At 46.1% G+C, this 21,929-nt stretch overlaps 1 protein-coding gene across 2 annotated transcripts in view; it reads right to left on the bottom strand.

The window, feature by feature from the left end:
• The window catches only part of HYCC2 (hyccin PI4KA lipid kinase complex subunit 2), a 671,498-nt gene that overhangs the window by 97,418 nt on the left and 552,151 nt on the right, over nt 1-21,929 (bottom strand). For both annotated transcript variants that reach the window (XM_078680193.1, XM_078680194.1), the window contains one exon: nt 10,738-10,854. In XM_078680193.1, coding sequence (XP_078536319.1) covers nt 10,738-10,854 — 117 coding nt within the window. The remainder of the gene's footprint in view (nt 1-10,737; nt 10,855-21,929) is intronic.

Here is a 21,929-nt window from a genome sequence, read left to right on the forward strand (position 1 = left end):
ACACGAGCTTCTCTATCCTTAAGGGTTTTGGAAGAGACGGTGCGGCAATATTTGCAGTCCTTAGGAACATGCTTGGGGTACAAGCAGTACAAGCATTCCTTATGTGGGTCCTCAGAAAATAATCTGGCCTTGCAAGCTCTGAAAAGTCTCTTCTTGGAGCCTTCAGACATTTTTAATGAAATAATCGTGACAAAATCATTACCTTACTTCCAACTGTAGAAGGTCAAAAGTTCAGTAGAGAGAAAAAACTGAGCTGAGCTCAGGGAGACTCCTCACACGAAGGCGGTTGGAAATCTGAGGTATGGTGGCTCTAACGGGAATGGTGTAGGCTGGTGCTGGCAGCTGATTGGCTGTAGTTTGGGCCACATAATGAGGAGGAGAGGTTACCTATTGTTTCACTACACTATGGTTTCCAGGCAGTTTTTTCTTCTACTGCTATGGTTATTCTTTTACCGGGAGACTCCCACCATGACGACGGGGACGATACAAGCATGTGAATCTATGAAAGATTGAATACTGGAGAAATAAAGTAGGCTGATCCAGAAATCAAAAAAAAGCAGAAAGGGCACATAAATAGCCTTTAACAGTGCACAAAGCAAGTCCTTGCTAGGCCTGGGACAAAACAACAAAATGCCAGACAGCTTGGGTTAGAGTGGGTCAAACTGTAAGGAGCCACCCTAGCCACAACTGTGTCCCAATAGCTGGTGTACACCGATTCTATGAGTTATGAGCTGCCTTTTTGCTCCTGGATATCCGCAAAAGATATTGGATGTCACAAGCATACATACTCTTCTCTCCTTCATGCCCTATCGAGTCAGAGTTGAGTATGGCCTAAAGAGGTCACTTTAATATAATAGGATGTAAAGGATTGCAACAGAGAAGATTTCCTTCACATTGAACTTTGAGATCCACATGCAAGTACAGCATTATGATTTATAAGTATTCTCCGTGAGGAACGAATCTGACTCAACAGGGCCAAGAGACTGAGGCCTGAAGGAGAGAAGAGTATGTCCGCCTATGAAACCCAATATCTTTTGCAGATGTCCAGCAGCAAAAAGGCTGCTCAGAATTCCCCTGCATCCATTCAAGTGGTGCTTCTCACTGTGAGATGCTGGATGGCCAAGTGTTTTAAAGCAAAATGTCTCCAAACCTGTAATCATTTAAATACTGTATGAGACTTCACCATCATTTTGAAAATGATTAGAATATACAAGTAACTCAAAGTAGCAAGACAGTCGATAAATAATGCTATTTCCATGTGAGATCAAGAGATCTGATGCACCTATCATTAAAGGCTATGCACTGGGGATGAATAATTGCAAACCTGTGTGAGGCATATCACAACTGCACCAGGGGAGATAATGACTGAGCCCCTATCATGCAGTACCTTAGTAATTGTTGTTACTGTACTATTTTATTGATTGCATTATTGTTGTTTAAATTATTTTTATTGTTAAAACAATTACTAAAACATGGATTTACAACCTCCTGAGGCACATATCCAGTCCACAAAGGATAGTCTTCAATTATATGTGCATCTGTATGCATTTACTATGGAGTTCTTAACATCAGTGATGTCAATTTGTGCGATGGTAAGAGTTTAACGGTCACATGATGTCACTTCCGCTACCAAGCATTTTAGTGAATTGATGTCCATGGTGCCACCCTTCGCTTTGCTTTGCCCTGAGCCTGCTGCTGCTGCCGCTCGCATTTGGATTGTTGCCCGCGCTTTACTGCCTGCTTTCTGCATTCAGCCCTGCCCATTGTTAGGAGTATGTTAATTGTGTTGTCTTGATTTCTCTGCTCTGCTCTACCAACTATTAAGACTGTGTTAATTCTTGTGGTCTTGCCCGTGTTCCTGACTTGTCACCAGCACTGTTCTCCTTTGTGCCCCTAATTTTGCCTTCTGCAAACCCCACCCGCTCCCCCCTTCATTTTTCCTGTCGCTGCATACCCTGCGGCCCCACCCCCCTGCTTTCCCATTCACTACCCTGCTCCCGCCTCCCAGCTGCTCCTCCCTCCCACATCCCCTCATATGGAGGCCAGGCAGCGGTAAAGAGAGCGACCTTTGACCCTGTCACCAAGCAGGTCGCTCCCCTCACCGCCACAAGCCCCCCGGTGTGCTCTGAGCCCGCTGCTGCTGCCGCTGGCATTTGGTTCGTGCCCCGCGCTTTACTGCCTGCATTCAGCATTCAGCTCTGCGCATTGTTAGGACTATGTTAATTGTGTTGTCTTGCCCGTGTTCTTGATTTCTCTGCTCTACCTACTGTTAAGACTGTGTGAATTCTTGTGGTCTTGCCCGTGTTCCTGATTTGTCAGTAGCATTGTTATCTTTTGTGGCTGGACCGCACCCAAACAACTGGGACTCGCGAACACCGCGAAACCCGACTCCTCTACAACTTGAGCACCCTCCACTCACTCAACGCCGGACGATCACGCACCTGCTACCTGGCCGCCTCGAAGCGTACCCAAGGACCCTTCTCCTGCCGGAACTGCAGCTTCACCAGCATCTGGCCCGGCAACCCACCTACCAAAGAACCCAACTTCCTCAGATGCATCCTGTTCAACACCCGTTCCGCCCGCAAACACGCCGTCGAACTCTGTGATCTACTCAACACCAACGCCCCAGACGTCACCTTCCTGACAGAGACCTGGCCGAACCCCTCCTAGGCACCCGATATCGCCTTAGCCATCCCGGAAGGGTACAAGATCACTCGCAAGGACCGCACCAACGGAGGAGGTATTGCCATCGTCCACAGGAACACTATCAAAATCTCGACATACAGCGACGACACCATCAGCACTGCCGAATACCTGCACTTCCAGATCCACACCGACCCCAACACCACCCTCAGAGGTACCCGTGTCTACAGACCTCCCCGGACCCTGAGTGCAGTTCAGCGACTTCGTAACCGACTTCATCAGCACACACCCACTCGCCTCCACAGACTACATCCTCCTCAGGGACCTGAACTTCCAACTTGAGAACAACAACGACTCCAACTCTTCCTCCCTAATCAACAACCTCGGACTCAGACAACTCGTCACAACACCCACCCACTTCGCCCGCCACACGCTTGACCCCATCTTCTCAGCAAGTTCCCACGTCTTCTTCAACCGCACCACCGCACCACCCAACTCCACTGGACCGACCACCGTTGCATCCATTTCACCTTCTGGAAACCCACCACACACCACCACACCCAGCAGATGCCTTGCCGCCGCCGGAGCAAAGTCACCAAAGACCAGCTAACCAACACCCTCGCCCAGAGACCACCCGCAGACCCGACCGACCCCGACGCCGCAGCACAACATCAACGACGACGACGCCATCAAGATCCTGAACACCATCCACTCCGGATCCCCGGAAGAGCCCTGCCCACACCACATCTTCAACAAAGCCATCAGCACCATCGCACCCCATCTCCGGAAAACCATCAACATTTCCTTCGAGACAGAAACCTTCCCGGAGAGCTGGAAGCACGCAGAGATCAACTCCTTACTCAAGAAACCCAAGGCGGAGCCCATGGACCTCATGAACTTCCGACCAATCTCCCTGCTCCCGTTCCCGGCAAAGGTCATTGAAAAGGCCGTCAGCAAACAACTGACCAGCTTCCTCGAGGAGAACAGCATCCTGGACCCGTCCCAGTCTGGGTTCCGCAGCAACCACAGCACCGAAACTGCCCTCATTGCCGCCACCGATGACATCAGGACCCTGCTTGACAGCGGAGAAACTGCGGCCCTCATCCTCCTGGACCTGGGCCGCCTTCGACACGGTCTGCCACAGCACACTACGAATACGCCTCTACGACGCTGGAATCCAAGAAAAGGCTCTGGACTGGACCACAGCCTTCCACTCCAGCAGAACACAGAGCGTCCGCCTCCCCCCCCCCCTTTCCGCTCTGAAGCCACCAGGATCATCTGGGGCGTACCCCAAGGCTCATTCCTCAGCCCAACATTGTTCAACGTCTACATGGCACCACTCGCCCACGTCGCACGGTTCTCAACATCATATCCTACGCCGACGACACCCAGCTGATCCTCTCCCTCACCAAAGACCCTCACACCGCCAAAACCAACCTCCAAGAAGGAATGAAGGCCATCGCCGACAAGATGAGGAACAGCCGACTGAAGCTGAACTCGGACAAGGCGGGGGTCCTCATCCTCGGACCCACCCCCTTGGCCTGGGACGACTCCTGGTGGCTGATTGCACTAGGAGCACCCCGTACACCAACCGACCACGCACGCAACCTAGTGGTCATCCTCGACTGTACGCTTTCCATGACGAAGCAGGTCAACGCCATCTCCTCCTCAACACTGCCCGCATGCTTCGCAGGATCTTCAAGAGGATCCCCATTGGAACAAGAAGAACAGTCACCCAGGCCATCGTCAGCAGCAGACTGCACTACAAAGACGCGCTCTACGCAGGAGTCCCGTCCAAACTCCTGAAATGGCTCCAGAGCATCCAGAACACCTCCGCACGCCTGATGCTTGACATCCCTCGCCGCAGCCACATCACACTCTACCTGAGAGACCTGCACTGGCTCCCTGTCAACAACATGATAACCTTCAAAGCACACAAGGCACTCCACAATACTGGACCAGCGTACCTCAACAGCCGACTCAGCCTCTACACCCCCACCCGCCAGCTCTGTTCCGCAGACCGCGCCCTCGCCACCGTCCTTTAGGAGACTTCTCAAGACCTGGCTCTTCGAACAGTAGCAGCTCGCGCCACGCCCCCCCCCCCCCCCCCCCCCAGCCCCCCGAGGACCTTGAGACCCTGGCGGGTATGTAGTGAGCTTTACAAATGCTATGATTGATTGGGCAATTTTTCAGAGAGTGACGAGTGACTTCAGACATGCGTGACACAAAAAAGTTTGCCAAAATGTAAACTTAATGCATACTTAAAATAAATATGTGGGTAATGTTACCAGCTGGCCTGGGTAGACAAATGAGTGGTGGGGCAGGGCACAGAGGTAGCGGGTGGGGTGAGGGAGTTACTTTGATTTTCGGACATACTTAGCCACCTGATGGCTGTTGTGATGAGGCTTTAGATTTTGCTAGTGCAATATATTTTATATATAGGGAGTGCGGGGGTAGAGGTTGTTGGGGGGAGTATGTAACTTTTTAAGGCAATATGCACGAAAAGTGCTGATGTATGGATAGGTAGCCAGTCCTATGAACAGGTGATGGTTGGGATGGAAAAGCACCTCACACAGGGGTGTACCCCTGTCCTGAGTGGCCCAGCTGCAAAGATAGCTGGATCCCTGGTGCTGATTTTTGTTGTCATAGACAAACACATATCAGTGTGTACACCATGACCTAGGCCTGTCTCACTGATTGATTGTGGTATTATTGGACAGGATGGTCCGCTCAAACAGCTACCCTCATGATGGTGAAAAACAACTGCTTTTACCACAAATTAAGTAGCAGGAGAACGGTGGTGGCAGCATACCGTGAAGTGAACAGTAGGAGTAAACAGGTCTTTTTACCTGTGTCACATGAGTGAGGCCTACAGACCCACTCATGTAAAGTTTGGCTGCTGTGTGCTGAACTGACCCTTGGTCTACATCAAAAGTTAGTATGTAGCACTGTGGTGCCCTGTTTGTGTGGTTGCATGAGTGTGCTGGGTGTATGTGTACCCGTGAGTGGTAAAATAAATGGAATACTCTGCTCCCTTTTGTGGGACTCAAAGCTAACTGGAGGAGCATGAGGAGGTAGAGGATTCCCCCCAGAAAGGTTTGTTGATTGCTGCATTCCTGAGAGCTGGATGGGGTGAGAAAGGAAGAGCCAGGCTCTTCAGTAAACAAAGGCTGCTCTTTGATTCAGAGAGAGGTCACTGGGAAAGTGCCTGGGCGCATCTTAGAGTGGGGATAGGGATGATAAGAGAATCCAAAAGAGTAGGGCTGGGGTCCTCGAGAAACCCTTTAATGAACATATCACTGTGGCTGACTTTCTGGTGTGAACCTCTAATCACTCCCATGGCCTGTATTGTGGGGCTATCAGATTTGGAGTCACTCATGTTGTGACAGACTGCTTTCTAGAGGAAGGAATTAACCCAAAGGTGGGCACTTCAAAAGGAAGCAGACCCCCAAAACAAACTCCAAAGACTCAGACACTAAATCACATTTAGTGTCAGGAAATGGGCTATGAGAAGTGTCGCTCGAGGCCCCCAAAATTGCCAAATGCCAACCAGCCAGTCTGGCTGTATGTCGAGGAGAAGAAACACTGAAAAACCTCTACTTGTCACCGGGACTTGAGGGGAAGACTTCCATTAGTGAGTGGACATTACTCAGGTAAATCCAAGACCACCTGCCTAGGACCTTGGCAACAGCGCCTTCCTGCTTGCCAAGACAAATGTGTTCTGTGAGGAAGAGGAGAGTGCTTGGAGGAAGCGAGGTTCAGTGTCGGATCTTGGCAAGTGGATACCTGTCAGGAGTGGCAAAGAAGTGGCTGGTGTATCAATAGGTCAATTGTCCATTTGCAGGTTCAGGTCGGTGACCCCATATACCAGAGGGAGCCACAGTGAAGCTAGCAGTTGCTGCACAAATCAGGCCATCACCCGTATCAAGGGTAAGGGCAGAAACCCCGTATGCCAGAGGGGGCCGCCATGAAGAGTCATCTTACAAAGCACTGCACTTCTATATATTAACCTCGCAGCCCAAGTTTGAACAGATGGATACCTATCGCACTTATGCCAGTTATCTGCATTGACTATGAAGTCACTGGCATATGTGATACACAAAGACTGCTAATTGAGTGGTACATGGATAGATGGGACTTGGCACTCAAATCTGCGCCATTTCGATGGAGATGATGTACTCTAGTACCTTCAGGGTATATCCATAGGCCTAGACATGACTGTAGGAGCCACTTAAAGAAACACAGACATTGTCAAGATTTCACAGGCATTTAATATACATGAACACGGGAAACATGGGCTGAACAGCTTCATATCGCATTTGTGGGAACTTTCACCAGTTCTTTAACACATGAAAACCACAAAAAGGCATGTAAACACATATCCAATCATGATGCAGAAAAAGTCAACTCCTCACTATTATGGACAAATGCATGGGTCGTTGCTGATCAGAAGATGCAATTATAACACAAGCATTAAGCATCTAGCTAATCATTGTGAAATAACACCTCCTGGTAAATGTGCATCAGGTAATGTTGTCTACATAACCTGGTGGCTAGGATCATCAAATGTGTGCAGACAGGGGTTAACACAATACCTGTGCAATCAACCTTTGGCATTTAGTGTTTGCTACATATTGACATAGATTGACACATTCCTTGCTCGTAAAGTATGGCAGCAACTTGTTACGGGAAATGTACATCTTGTGATGTTTCATTGTGTCTGCTAAAAGGACATAAGTTCAACCTTGGGGTATATTACTTGATCTGCGCATTCCACAGGTCAGGATTTATCATCACTGAGTATCACGAAACAACACTACAAGAACAGACAGGACTCCACACAAAATAAAACAGGATTCCACACGATGACGTAAGCACTGCAGCTATTTCGCCTTATCTGAGGACTAAGAGTTAAATGTGCAAACTCCTGTCTCATGCCATCTGTACCAAAGTCAAATTCTGATGAGAGGCCTTGGGCAAGACACTACATTTGGGTGTCTGGATTTACAGATATATCACAGCAGAGGTCTGGCGAGTAAAGAGAGAAATGTTAGAGCTTCAATTTTACCCCTGAAGGCTAGTATATCCTTCTGGAGGTGGCTACCACTATCCATAATAGGAAGGATGGCCCTCAGTAACATGGTATTATTTTTTGTCGCTGCCGCTCTTCTATTTTGTTAATCTGTCCCTGAGTCTATCTAAGAATATATAGACTCAACTTTAACTGTGTTTATATGGGGCTCTGGTAGTTGTAGAAAGTTGAGAGAAAAGGGAGCTGTGGTGACCTGTGCATGCACAAGCCCTGTTTGAAGTATAGGAACCCGAGGGATCGTCCACCTACCCGTGAGAAGGATCAGGAGAACTTACTTTGTCATGGGAGAAAGTGCTGTGGCCCGCCTGCTGCTCCTGCAAAGCCGAGTGCTATTCACCTCTGGCAGCTGTTGCAGACTTCTGTGACATCCAAGTGTGGATCGCTTCCGGGGACTCTGGTAGAGCAACCCCTGCATGTGCGGTTAAAGTCAATCGTAGAGCCCAACGGCCCAGGGGAACGTGGTTCTAACTCATAGAGCTCTAAGCAGTAGAACACTTTTGACTATGAAAGAGTGAGAGTATGAGTTCTGTGACTCGGTTTGCTAGTAGGGCCCAATCTGAAAGTCACCAATCGTTAATAGGGAATCACCACTTCCACACAATTAGAAGAAAGATGTGGAAGATAATCTAAAGATGGCATCACCAACAGGTATTTCTCCAGACATTAGGGAGTCACTATCTGAAGTGGGGAGAATAGGCCTCAGTAACATGGTATTTGCTGCCACAGCTGCTCTAACATTTTGTTAATCAGGCCCTGAGCTTACAAAAATAAATAGACTCCACGCTAAATGAGTTTATATGGCGCCCTGGCAGTTGTAGAGTGGTCTTGGATAAACTCAATGTAGCAGTAACTGAAGTCAGATTAGGAGTGCCTCATTTTGAAGAATACTGTTTTATAGCACCACTATGTGTCAAATTTGATTCAGAGAGAAAAAACGGTGGAAGCTGTTAATGTAACTAGCAGTTCATGACAATCGATGGCAGCATAGGGATTCAGACATTGCAAGAAAGGCTACCAGAGTCTCAAGAGTGGCATATGCCTCTGAATTGCTCTGTTGGTGGATGAATTAAGTGACAAAATCTTTGGGTTGAACAGCATGGGTGAGATCAGGGAGAGTGACAGTAATCGATTCATTTGAGGGAGGGACTTTATGGCCACTTCTTTACCTGGTGGAAGCCATTTCCATATGGTCAAGCCAGTCACTGACGGATGCAACTGCCCAGAAAGCTGAAAGGCTGGCATGAAGGTGTGTTGATAATGAACCCAACTAATGAAGTCATATACTTAATTCTTACAATAAGACAGTGCAATAAAGTGAAAATGAAGGGAATAGTCGTAGGCAGAAAACACATTTTTGTTTCTGAAAAGAAGAGGACTTGTGGACAAGCAACACATTCAGACCTTTTGAAAATAAAAATGGAATGCATTAAAAGCCAGTAATGCCAGTCCTTGCAACATAACTAATTTGTCATGTTAGGTGATTATGCTACATTATGCTGTCACTTTTTGAATATCTGCACAATTGCATATTATTGAACTGATTTATGTACTAAACACTCGTATGTTAAAGGCACTCTGTAAGAAGGACAGTAAGAGCAGAAACGAAATCAGAACAGTCTATGTACCGCACACTTGTATGTATCCATACATGTTCCTTACTATTGTCCTTACCTTTGTCAGGAATGTTCAACACATTCCCATTCGGATTTTGTTTTCCAATGCTTTACCTTATTTCGATTTATAATGCATGCAGATATTGAGAGTAAAATATTAATGTAAATAAACAATCACATTCAGAAATTATTGAAAGAAGAAACCTCGTTTGTCACATACTGCAACTTAAAAGTAGAACATGATTTACAAAAAAAACCCACAATTATATGTATACTGAACAAGATAGCAATTCTAACCTTTGTTTAAAACATACTTTTCAATAAAAATGTTAACCACCAAATCTAGAACTGTGGCCACCTGAATGGTACATTTAACTCTCAAATTACACATTAGTGTCAAAGACTAATCAAATCAATCAGAAATCTAATAGTCATTACATTGACTGTTTTATTGAAGGTGTAAAGAAGTAAGCTGCAATTTTTCTTGGGGGGTTGTACCATACTACGGTACAATTATGGAACGTGATCTCTTCACTAAAGTTAATAAATGGTTGAATATATGTTTAAGGCTACAGTAGGCTACAGGACTGCAGTTATTTTCACTGGCATGGCATAACTACATAAATCAATATCTTCATACTACTCTATGTATAAACCAACTGCAAGCATTGCAAGATAACACATTGACTGTGGTGCTATGAAGCATGCAATGTTGGCCTAGAAAACACAGTGACAATTTCACTTGTCAAGCTAAGTTCCTTACACAAGGCATACGACCTGTTTAGAAACAACTGTTATGCATTTCAAAGGTATTTATTTTTTCTACTTCGCACCCCTCGCATGGGCACAGTGTCACGCACATGAACATGAATAAACACAGCCCTCTCTCTAATGGTGTACTCTGTCTGCACACATCAAGTGCATGTATAAACCTCCTTAAAATCTGTCTGCAAGGCACCAGGTGCAATAAAAAAGAAAGTGAATCATTCTACAGAACTAAGTACAATATTTAGGATATGTGTGGTGAAATTAATTGGAGTTTTCTGCTTTGCTTTAAGCAAGATTGCAACATCTAGTAGATCTCTTGAAGACTTTGAGGGTGATTAGCCAAAAAAAGTAATCAATGAAAGACACAATGCTAAAGAATAAAACTATTAATAGTACTTTCTGAATTTACTTCTGGCACGATCGGTCAACTGAAAATATGTCCCAACATGGACTATATATAGAAAGGTATTCTAAAAAAAAAATATAAATAAAATAAACCTTAAAAGTGTCTAACTGGGATACAGAAAGCTTCGCAATCTTTCAGACTGAAGAAAGACATTTATCCTGTCGTCGGATGATAATTGAAGCCACTACCCTTTCATTTTATCTTTCCATACTTACATGGCATGGTAGACACCAGTCAGCAGCTGCACCATGAAGCTAGGGTCCAGTACTACTCTGCTGCCGATTTCTTTCCAGCGTTTCTCATGTTGCTTTGGAAACCCACTTACACACAGCCTGGCAAAAATAAAGAAAGACACCTTTTATATCCTGAATACAAAGGAATGTTTCTATACCATAATGTTCTAAATGAGTTACCATGCCTGTTTTCAAACATGTCGCAGAATCTTTCTGGTCTGGTAGAGCTGTAGACCATCAGTTTAATAACAGCAGTTCCAAGTCGTTTTTGAGAGAAATCAAAGTCTCATCTGCCACAAATCAGTGGAGGACGATGATATTGATATATATATATATATATATATATATATATATATATATATATATATATATTCACTCCCAAATTGCCCAAAAGCTCGGAGGAGCACACGACAGCGCCTCCACCATCCAGTGCTACTCGTTCAAACACCAACAGGAAACCTTTTCTTTATGTTTGCCTGACGCGTTTCCGGGCGATGAAACCCTTCCTCAGAGGCTGCTACGTTAAAATCATGGCGCCACAACATTCATGCGTTTCGTGATCCTTTATTTATTCTGCTGAGTGCAGTTACATGCCCGGTGCATTGTGGGGCATGCAGTTTATCAGAAACACCTCGCCATGATCCGCTGTTTTAACGTGATTACATGTCTTTAGTAGATTGCAGAGACCTGAAGGTGAGTGGACTCAATGATTCGCTGTGCTTGTTAGTATCGGAAAAGTTCCTTCCTTTGGCCTCTCTATGTAGGTATGCAGAGATGGTGCTTCCTCCCACGGCAGGACGGCCGTGTGTAATGTTCACTCCCAAATTGCCCAAAAGCTCGGAGGAGCACACGACAGCGCCTCCACCATCCAGTGCTACTCGTTCAAACACCAACAGGAAACCTTTTCTTTATGTTTGCCTGACGCGTTTCCGGGCGATGAAACCCTTCCTCAGAGGCTGCTACGTTAAAATCATGGCGCCACAACATTCATGCGTTTCGTGATCCTTTATTTATTCTGCTGAGTGCAGTTACATGCCCGGTGCATTGTGGGGCATGCAGTTTATCAGAAACACCTCGCCATGATCCGCTGTTTTAACGTGATTACATGTCTTTAGTAGATTGCAGAGACCTGAAGGTGAGTGGACTCAATGATTCGCTGTGCTTGTTAGTATCGGAAAAGTTCCTTCCTTTGGCCTCTCTATGTAGGTATGCAGAGATGGTGCTTCCTCCCACGGCAGGACGGCCGTGTGTAATGTTCACTCCCAAATTGCCCAAAAGCTCGGAGGAGCACACGACAGCGCCTCCACCATCCAGTGCTACTCGTTCAAACACCAACAGGAAACCTTTTCTTTATGTTTGCCTGACGCGTTTCCGGGCGATGAAACCCTTCCTCAGAGGCTGCTACGTTAAAATCATGGCGCCACAACATTCATGCGTTTCGTGATCCTTTATTTATTCTGCTGAGTGCAGTTACATGCCCGGTGCATTGTGGGGCATGCAGTTTATCAGAAACACCTCGCCATGATCCGCTGTTTTAACGTGATTACATGTCTTTAGTAGATTGCAGAGACCTGAAGGTGAGTGGACTCAATGATTCGCTGTGCTTGTTAGTATCGGAAAAGTTCCTTCCTTTGGCCTCTCTATGTAGGTATGCAGAGATGGTGCTTCCTCCCACGGCAGGACGGCCGTGTGTAATGTTCACTCCCAAATTGCCCAAAAGCTCGGAGGAGCACACGACAGCGCCTCCACCATCCAGTGCTACTCGTTCAAACACCAACAGGAAACCTTTTCTTTATGTTTGCCTGACGCGTTTCCGGGCGATGAAACCCTTCCTCAGAGGCTGCTACGTTAAAATCATGGCGCCACAACATTCATGCGTTTCGTGATCCTTTATTTATTCTGCTGAGTGCAGTTACATGCCCGGTGCATTGTGGGGCATGCAGTTTATCAGAAACACCTCGCCATGATCCGCTGTTTCCTGTTGGTGTTTGAACGAGTAGCACTGGATGGTGGAGGCGCTGTCGTGTGCTCCTCCGAGCTTTTGGGCAATTTGGGAGTGAACATTACACACGGCCGTCCTGCCGTGGGAGGAAGCACCATCTCTGCATACCTACATAGAGAGGCCAAAGGAAGGAACTTTTCCGATACTAACAAGCACAGCGAATCATTGAGTCCACTCACCTTCAGGTCTCTGCAATCTACTAAAGACATGTAATCACGTTAAAACAGCGGATCATGGCGAGGTGTTTCTGATAAACTGCATGCCCCACAATGCACCGGGCATGTAACTGCACTCAGCAGAATAAATAAAGGATCACGAAACGCATGAATGTTGTGGCGCCATGAGTTTAACGTAGCAGCCTCTGAGGAAGGGTTTCATCGCCCGGAAACGCGTCAGGCAAACATAAAGAAAAGGTTTCCTGTTGGTGTTTGAACGAGTAGCACTGGATGGTGGAGGCGCTGTCGTGTGCTCCTCCGAGCTTTTGGGCAATTTGGGAGTGAACATTACACACGGCCGTCCTGCCGTGGGAGGAAGCACCATCTCTGCATACCTACATAGAGAGGCCAAAGGAAGGAACTTTTCCGATACTAACAAGCACAGCGAATCATTGAGTCCACTCACCTTCAGGTCTCTGCAATCTACTAAAGACATGTAATCACGTTAAAACAGCGGATCATGGCGAGGTGTTGTGGAAAAGTAAATTTTGCCATGTTCTGTGTCCCTACGTGTCATCCATCATATGTTATGTGTGCATGATTAAATATGCATATGCATTCCCCATGTTCGATTAATGACGCAATTACAGTTGTGTCCACCTCTAGTATGCCAGTTTCCAGTCCTCGTGAATACTACGAATATCAGGCCTATGTAAAGCTACGTTGCCACGTTTCTCAGTGTGCACGTTATTCTATTATAAAGTCCCCGTTTCTAGGCCTCAAAAGGGCCCGGACACCAGATTCAGCTCCTGTCTCCTGAAGCCTCGCTGAGGAGCGATACAGCCCCCACCTGTATCCTCGACCCTTCACTTACTTCCTGCCTCGCAGTGCCCGACCCAGCCTGGCTCCGTCTCTGAGTCTGCCAAGAATATGTTATGATTCCAGTTATCAGTTCAGTCCTCCTTCTCTGCATTCCTAAGCTACTGAACCTCATCAATAGTTTCCGTCATTGTCTAGCCTTCAGGGCTCCATGTTAGAGAAATACTGCATTTAATGGTCATTTAATATTCTTCAACACGCACTACATGTAGAATAATGCATGGTCCAGTCTTAGAATCAAGTTAGCCTTTCCCCTCCTAACTTCTAGTTTATATCAACATGTTCTCTAAACATCAGATACTAGATACTGTTTAGGTACATGTCGCCCTGACTCTCCAGACTTCAGTCTCTGCTCCTAGCACAGAGTTCATAGCCCCCAGCTTCTCCTAGTGATACGTCATTGCTAGTTTGCGCGCACCATCAGGTTAGAGGTCCCGGCTCCTTAGGTAGCCCCCTCCATGGTTTCCGCCCTATTCATGACATACGTTTGCACCACATGTCTATGTATACGCCCTGTTACACCTCTTTTTACCCTTATCTTTCGCGACTGCTACGCGTCACGCCTTCTGCTCCACCCACTGCTACGCCTACTGCAATGTAATGCTATGTGTTTGCGTTATGTATATATGCTCATGTATTGTTATTAAAAGCTAGCGCGCTCATCCCAGATCCAGCCCCAGCAGCTGCTGGGCCCTGTCATCCTATTCTTATGCAGGTTGTCCTGTTCCTGTCCTTATGCTGTATTAAACCTGCAAAACTCCTACTACCTCGAATCTTGACTCTTATTTATTGAGCTATCTGTTATGATATATGTCTAGTCAAAAAGAGAGGTATTATTTATTTATTTACCACATAATGGCGCCCGAACAGGAACTTGCCCTTTCCCCACGCGTCGGTGAAGCCACGCCGACCCCCTGACCCTCTGCAGTCGTGACGGAACTCTTCTGTGCACCGGCAGATATTTCTGCTTCAAGTATCCCTCAGGCCCACGGAGGAGACGGAGGAGGCGGTCCAGCATCCAAACGAGACGGTGGAGGAACGCGGCGAGTCCCGACCAGAGCCCAAGCCAAGAGTCCAAGGTCCGAGGTATCCGGAGGTCCACCCGTAACTGAAGTCCGAAGTTCGTCGTCCGTCGTCGTAGCAGTCCAGTCCAGTCTGAGGCCTTCCGTTCTTGCTGCCCGGTGAGTACCGTTACTGGGGTGGTATCTAGACAGGGTCAATTTAAATTGACTCTGGTCTGTGGGTTGGTGGTACACAGTCCCACAAACGAAGTGCCCACTTCGGTGGATGCGGGTCCTGACGTGTCTCTTTACGAGACCGGTAAGTTTCGTACTGTTTCAGCAGTGCATCTAGTTTCTATTCTAGTCTGTTTCTGTTCTCGAGAAAATTTATGTGTTCTGTTCTCAATATTTCCAGGTAGTATTCTGTTCGAACTGTTATTTTAAATGTTTTTCATGTATTTTAATGTCGTGGTATGAATGGGGAATAAGTATCGTGTTCATTGTGTATTGTATTGTGTCTAGATTACAGTTCAGTCATGCCCATATTTTCCAAGTTACGTCAGTTAAAAACTAGAAAGGGTCTGCTGGAAGCAGCAGTTCCCGTCCCGCCCAGGGACAGTCCAGGTCACTTTATGTATCAGAAACATGGCATAAGTGCCATATTGTATCTAGATTTATGGGTAGAGTATACCAAACAGTTAGAAGAAAAGTATAGATGGCCCGTATCGGGTACATGGGATGCCGAATGCATCATGCGAGTAGAAGAAGCATTATGGAAAAAGAAAGCCAGACAGTCACAGAAAGATGCCATCGAGTTATGGCGCAAAGAAGCTCATAAAAGAACTGAAAAGGAAATCAGAAAGTCAGAATTAAGTAGAGAATCCTTAGAACGAGCCCAAGAAAAAGAATTAATCGAGATAGGTGAACAAGTCAAAACTGAACAGAGAGACAGACAGAGGAATGCCCTTATTAAGGGTATGTATCCTCTTCTTGCCGAGGGCTTGCCAAAAGCGACCCCGGAGGCATCCAGTAATTTCCCGCCACCATTAGTTCCGACCAAGCTACGTCACAAACAGACCGCAGCTGATATTTTTATTTCGTCCTATCTGAACGACACAGTCCCTGAATATGCAAATCCTGTTCGCGCTCCGCCAGTCCTAGTAAATCAGGCACATCCTGCTCCTCCAGACACCGGGGCACCCCATGCAGTACCTGCTACGGTACCCCCGGTCCAGTCAGCATTTCAATTTCCCGCTCCGCCACGAAGAATATCAGTCGACGATTCTAGTCTAGGGGCCGCAGGAGGAGGTCCTCCTCAAACCCCGCCGCCACGCAAGCGTTTATCAGCACTCGAATTACATGCTCAAGCATCACAGCGTACTCCCAAGAGTAATAAGTCTGTTGCAGAAATCAGGCAAGCCCTTGGCGAATGTGCCTATGACCCAGTCCCAGGCGAGAATAATATGGTTTTATATTCAGTACGCGTAAGGAGGGTGACCGAGTATCTAGTCACCCTACCCAATATGAAAGAAGATCTAGACAGAATATATAGTTTCATCCGTACAGGGGATGATCCAGAAAGTATTAGTGATGCCATGTCTCAAAGGAAAGCTGAGATCCAGCGTATGATATTAAAGTTTTTAATTAACTGTCTAATAAGAGAACAAGATTACCCGTCTAAAGATCAGGCCGAAATGAAAATCCTGACAAAGTGGAGTGATAATATAGCCGAGGGTAAGCACAATACCATTAGTGCCATGGAGAGTATGTACAAGAAAATCCGTAGAGAAATAATAAAGATACACGAACAACGTAAAGCAGCACAAGTAAGCGAGAAAGAAAGTAACTCTGATACTGAAGAGGTAGAGGACGAGAATCCCGCTAGAATAGCGTATGTAGGAAAATCTAGATTTCCAGATCGCCATTTACGCCTAGAACACAAGTCAATTTTCCATCATTCAGCACCAGAACAAGGTTCCCTAGAACAAGTGTTCCAAGCTACCGATCACATTCTACAATCACGAATCGGTTACAGTGAGTTAAGTACCATGCATGAACAGGAACTAGCCCGATCAGCAGTCCGATGGATTACTGATTCTACCACTTTTCCAGACGAAATAGTGGCACAAATGTTTCTGAAATTGCCCCCAGCCGAGCAGCGACTGGTGGGTATGTATATGATCCAGTACCTCATTACTCTGTATGAGGGTCAGCACTCTGATCCAGGTCCGTTACACGATATCCTGAACGAGTTACTCCAGTATAGATGGAGAGGTCTAGGTACCGATTTAATTAGTGTCATTCTAGAACAGCGCCACAAATATAGAACGTTTCTGAACCCGCATTTTGTTCATGTCTCACCCCCCGAAAGTAAACCATTTTACATGGAAAGACAGAACTCGTTACGAGAAGTGCATCCAGTTAAGACAGAGGACGGTGAAATGCAACGAGTGTTTGTATACACCCCGATTACAAAGATGGAACTCCTCGAGATGAAGAAATTAATTCCCTGTCATGACAAAGATCCAGCAGGGTTCCATAGAGAATTAAAAGACATGCTCCGTATGGGAGAATACACTTACCCAGATATCATTAAAATGTTAAAGGTCCTGTTGCCCGCAGGGGTGTATGAAAAGCTAAAGGAAAAAGAATGGGAGGTGGGAGAGAAAAAGATCGATTGGGCAGTTCTAGAAGCTGAAGATAAGTCACGTGTACCAGGTACCGGTCTAGGAGAGAAATGTAAAGAATTACCAGAATTATTGATTCAAGTTCTACCCAGATTATTGACAACTAGAAAAGAAGACTGGGATGCAATCTCAGCCTGTAAACAGAAACAAGAAGAAGACATTAGTGATTTTTATTCTAGGTTTGAAAAATGTTTTAGCATCAACAGTGGCCTCAAGACAAGTAGTGAGTCATACCCTCACCTTTTTGATACTAAATTAGTCGAGAATTCAAGCCCACAGGTTAAAAATCGAGTTCTGAAAGTCGAGAGTACCTGGCAAGCTAATACCCCGTCCCAGATGTTGCAGATGCTTCAGTATCACCAGAATAGAATCAGGGAAGAGCAAGAACACGAGAGAAAACGTATGAAAGACACGAAAATGAAAGTACTAGTTGCACAATCTGTTCCTCAAGACAGTCAGAAGAGGGGTCCGAATCAAGCCAGTCATCCTGCAGCTCCCGTTAAAGGGAACTGCAATTATTGTAAACAGCCAGGTCATTTTATAAATGAGTGTGCAGTTCTGAAACACAACATAGCTACTGGTAAAACTAAAGAAAGACCACGTCCGCCTAGACAAGAACAAGTTTCACAGATTCCTCAGCCCCAGAATGCACCACAGACAGTTACAGCACCGCAGCCTATTGCTGCAACACAGCATGTTACATCGCAGATGTACCAGTATGCACAGTCTGAGTATCCAGAGTACCAGCAGTATTCATGAAACAGCCTAGAGAGGGAGGTAGGCTTGCCTCTCATCGAGATACCTGTAGATCAAGAAGGTCCCTATGTTCACAGTCAAGTATTAGGGAAAGACAGAAAGTTTTTGATTGATACAGGGGCAAGTAGGACCACAATTAGTCACGCCGAAGTTCCAGGGGCTCCGCTCTCAGGCTCAAGAAATGTTTCCCTTGGATTTTCAGGAAAACCTATCGTAAATGAGATTTCAAAGCCAGTTACTCTAGAAGTAGGTCCATTGTCCCGCACTACTGATCTGTTACTTACTAAGTCATGTCCAGAAAACCTATTAGGCATTAAGACACTGAAAGAGTTGGGTGCAGTTATATGCTGTTCCCCAGAGGGAATACGATTGTTCCTACGTGACTTTAAGGGTCACTATGTATTACGAGATTTTGATTCAAGACTGTCTAATGTACCGCAGCATTTATGGGCGCAAGGTCCAACTGATGTAGGTTATATGCAAATCACACCCTATCGTGTGACTCTCAAGCCAGGTGTAGTGTTACCACGAATCAGACAGTACAGATTGCCACCTGAGGCTGTAGCAGCCTTATCCAAAATTATTGACGAGCTCATCGCTCAAGGAGTGGTTGTAGAAACTGACTCCAACGTATGCAATTCTCCGATCATTCCAGTCATGAAACGTACTGATCCAAATGCACCCCCAGTATATCGATTAGTGATCGACCTACGAGAGCTTAATAAATGTATTATTCCGCAGTACCCAGTTGTCCCAGACATCTCTTCCCTATTGACAGCCATTGATTCCGAAGCCACGTTCTTCACTGTCATAGACCTCAAGAACGCATTTTTCAGTGTCCCTATTCATCCAGACAGCCAGTTTCTTTTCGGATTTTGTTTAAATGGAAGGAGCTATATGTTTACACGAGCTCCTCAAGGTTTCACAGAAAGTCCTAGTATTTACAGTCAAGCACTCAAGAGACAACTAGACAACATTCACATGCCAACTGACACTGCCCTGCTCCAGTACGTCGATGATCTACTGATCACAGCTCGTTCTGAACGTGCTTGCGAGCGAGCATCCCTTACAGTTTTGTATTTCCTAGCCGAGATGGGGCACAAGGTGTCCCCTTCTAAGCTTCAATTCTGTGTCCAGCAAGTGGTCTACTTAGGACACTTACTGTCCAAGAGGGGTAGGCAGTTGACACCAGACCGTATCCAGTTAATAGCGAGTCTTCCTCAGCCCAAGACCCAGAAGGAGGTACGTGCTTTTATCGGCCTTACTTCTTACTGCAGACAATGGATTCCTCAGTATGCATTTCTAGCCAAACCACTGATACAGTTAACGACACAGGAGGCAGCCGTATCGACTGTCCTCCCTTGGACATCTGAACATACACTTAGTTTCAATGAGTTAAAGAAAGCCCTATGCCAAGCTCCAGTTCTAGCGACACCGAACTACAGTAAGCCTTTTACACTTTTCGTTACTGAACGTGAAGGTACAGCATTATCTGTTCTCACACAAGATCAAGCAGGACAATACAAGCCCTGTGCTTATTTTTCGAGCACATTAGATCCTGTAGCCCAGGCTCTGCCTGCGTGCCTCAAGTCAGTTGCAGCCACAGCACTAGCTATCAGACAAAGTGATTCCATAGTCTTAGGACACTCCTTGACAGTACAAGTTCCACATTCCGTGGAAGTTCTTTTAAACCGAACACAAACTCAGCACTTGACAATTGCACGTTTAACAGGTTATGAATTGACACTGTTCCAGCCACACATAGAAATCAGACGCTGCAACGTTTTAAATCCTGCTACATTGTTACCATCAGTTAATTCAAATCCTGCCACACACGATTGTGTGGAAGTAGTTAACATTACGACAAAGCCAAGACAAGATCTGACAGATACTCCGTTATCAGATCCCGACCTGACACTTTATGTGGACGGTTCATGTATGAGAACTAGTACAGGAGAACTAGTAGCCGCGTATGCAGTGACTACTGACACCGAAGTTATTGAGACACACCGTATTGACACTCTGTCCGCTCAAGCAGCAGAGCTAGTTGCTCTGACACAAGCCTGCATACACGCCAAGAACTTGAAAGTTAATGTTTACACAGATTCACGTTACGCATTTGGAGTTGTACACGACTTCGGAGTGCTCTGGCAGGAGAGAGGTTTCATGACTTCTCATGGAACCAAGATTCAGCATGGTCTCCTTATTCAAGCTCTGTTAGATGCCATACACTTACCGACATCTATCGCTATCATGAAGTGCAAAGCACATACGAAAGTTACTGACACCATTTCCCAAGGTAACGATCTAGCAGATCGCACAGCCAAGCTTACAGCACAGACTCCAGACATTCCAGTTAACATGACACATGCTCCAGATCCGACTACATGCATGACAGTTAAGGACCCTACACAAGATGTCATAGACATCCAGTTACACGCTATGTTAGACAGTATCCAGAACATTTGGTTAACAAGCATTTACGAGCTGCAGCCAAGCAGAAAATCCGTACCTGTATGATATGTTGTCAGTTTAATCCAGGTAAAAGTGTCCCGGTGGAACAAGGTGGATTCCAGCCTCCTGACCACCCTTTTGAAGTCCTCCAGATGGATTATATTCAGATGGAGCGATATCGAGGTTTCAAGTATGTCCTTGTAGTTGTATGCGCTTTGTCCAGGTGGACAGAAGCATATCCAGTCCCAGATTACACAGCCACGACCACTGCCAAGCAGTTGGTTCGTGAGTTTTTCCCCCGTTATGGACTCCCTAGGGTCGTATATTCTGACAACGGCCAGCCATTCTCATCCGAACTCATGAAGCATGTTTCCCTTCTGTTAGGGTACCAGTGGAAGTTCCATTGTGTACGCCATCCTGAAGCAGCCGGTCTCGTTGAGAGACATAATCAGACTCTAAAAATCCGTATTGCAAAAGTGTGTAAAGAAAAAGGTGTGGACTGGCTAGTAGCTCTGCCAATCGCTTTATTTTATATGCGCATGGTCGCACATTCCAGATCAGGTCTGTCCCCGTATGAGGTCGTTTTCGGCCGCCCCCCAAACATGTGGGGTACTCCTAGACCCCGAAGTATTACCGATGTTTCAAGTAATATGCTGACAGATTACCTAGCTTCCTTGATGTCTGCCCTCAACTCATGTCGTTCACAGGTTGCCGCCGCATTTCCAGACAATACCGAGGTGGCACCGCATGAAATCGTCCCAGGATCCATGGTGATGGTCCGCAACTTTGACAGATCAAGTCCGCTGGAGCCTCGTTGGAAAGAGCCCCGACAGGTCCTCCTCACCACCCGTACAGCCGTGAAGTTGGAAGGACGCAAAGGCTGGGTGCACCTTTCTCATATTACACTTTTTAATGGACTGAAACCCGTCTTAAAGAACATTTCCCAGGATTCAAAGGATTGCCAGAATATTGTTCTCAAGGACTGTCCCGCAAAAGACATTGCTACAACCCCTCCCCTGTTAGAGAAAACTCCGCAACAGGAGTATAAACAGACACTCCGGTCTAGTAAAATAAGTCAGTCAGTTTGATTGTCTAAGTCCTCCCCTAGGTGAAACGGTTAGACTGTTTCTGACATGTATAAAATAGACCCCCATAGTGAGAGAGTCAGTCAAAACTCAATCCGATGTATCGTTTTTCTATGTTTCATATTATTTCTCAGCATTATGATTTCCTGCACCAG

This window comes from Lissotriton helveticus, chromosome 3_1 (assembly GCF_964261635.1).
Source record: "Lissotriton helveticus chromosome 3_1, aLisHel1.1, whole genome shotgun sequence".
NCBI lineage: Eukaryota > Metazoa > Chordata > Amphibia > Caudata > Salamandridae > Lissotriton > Lissotriton helveticus.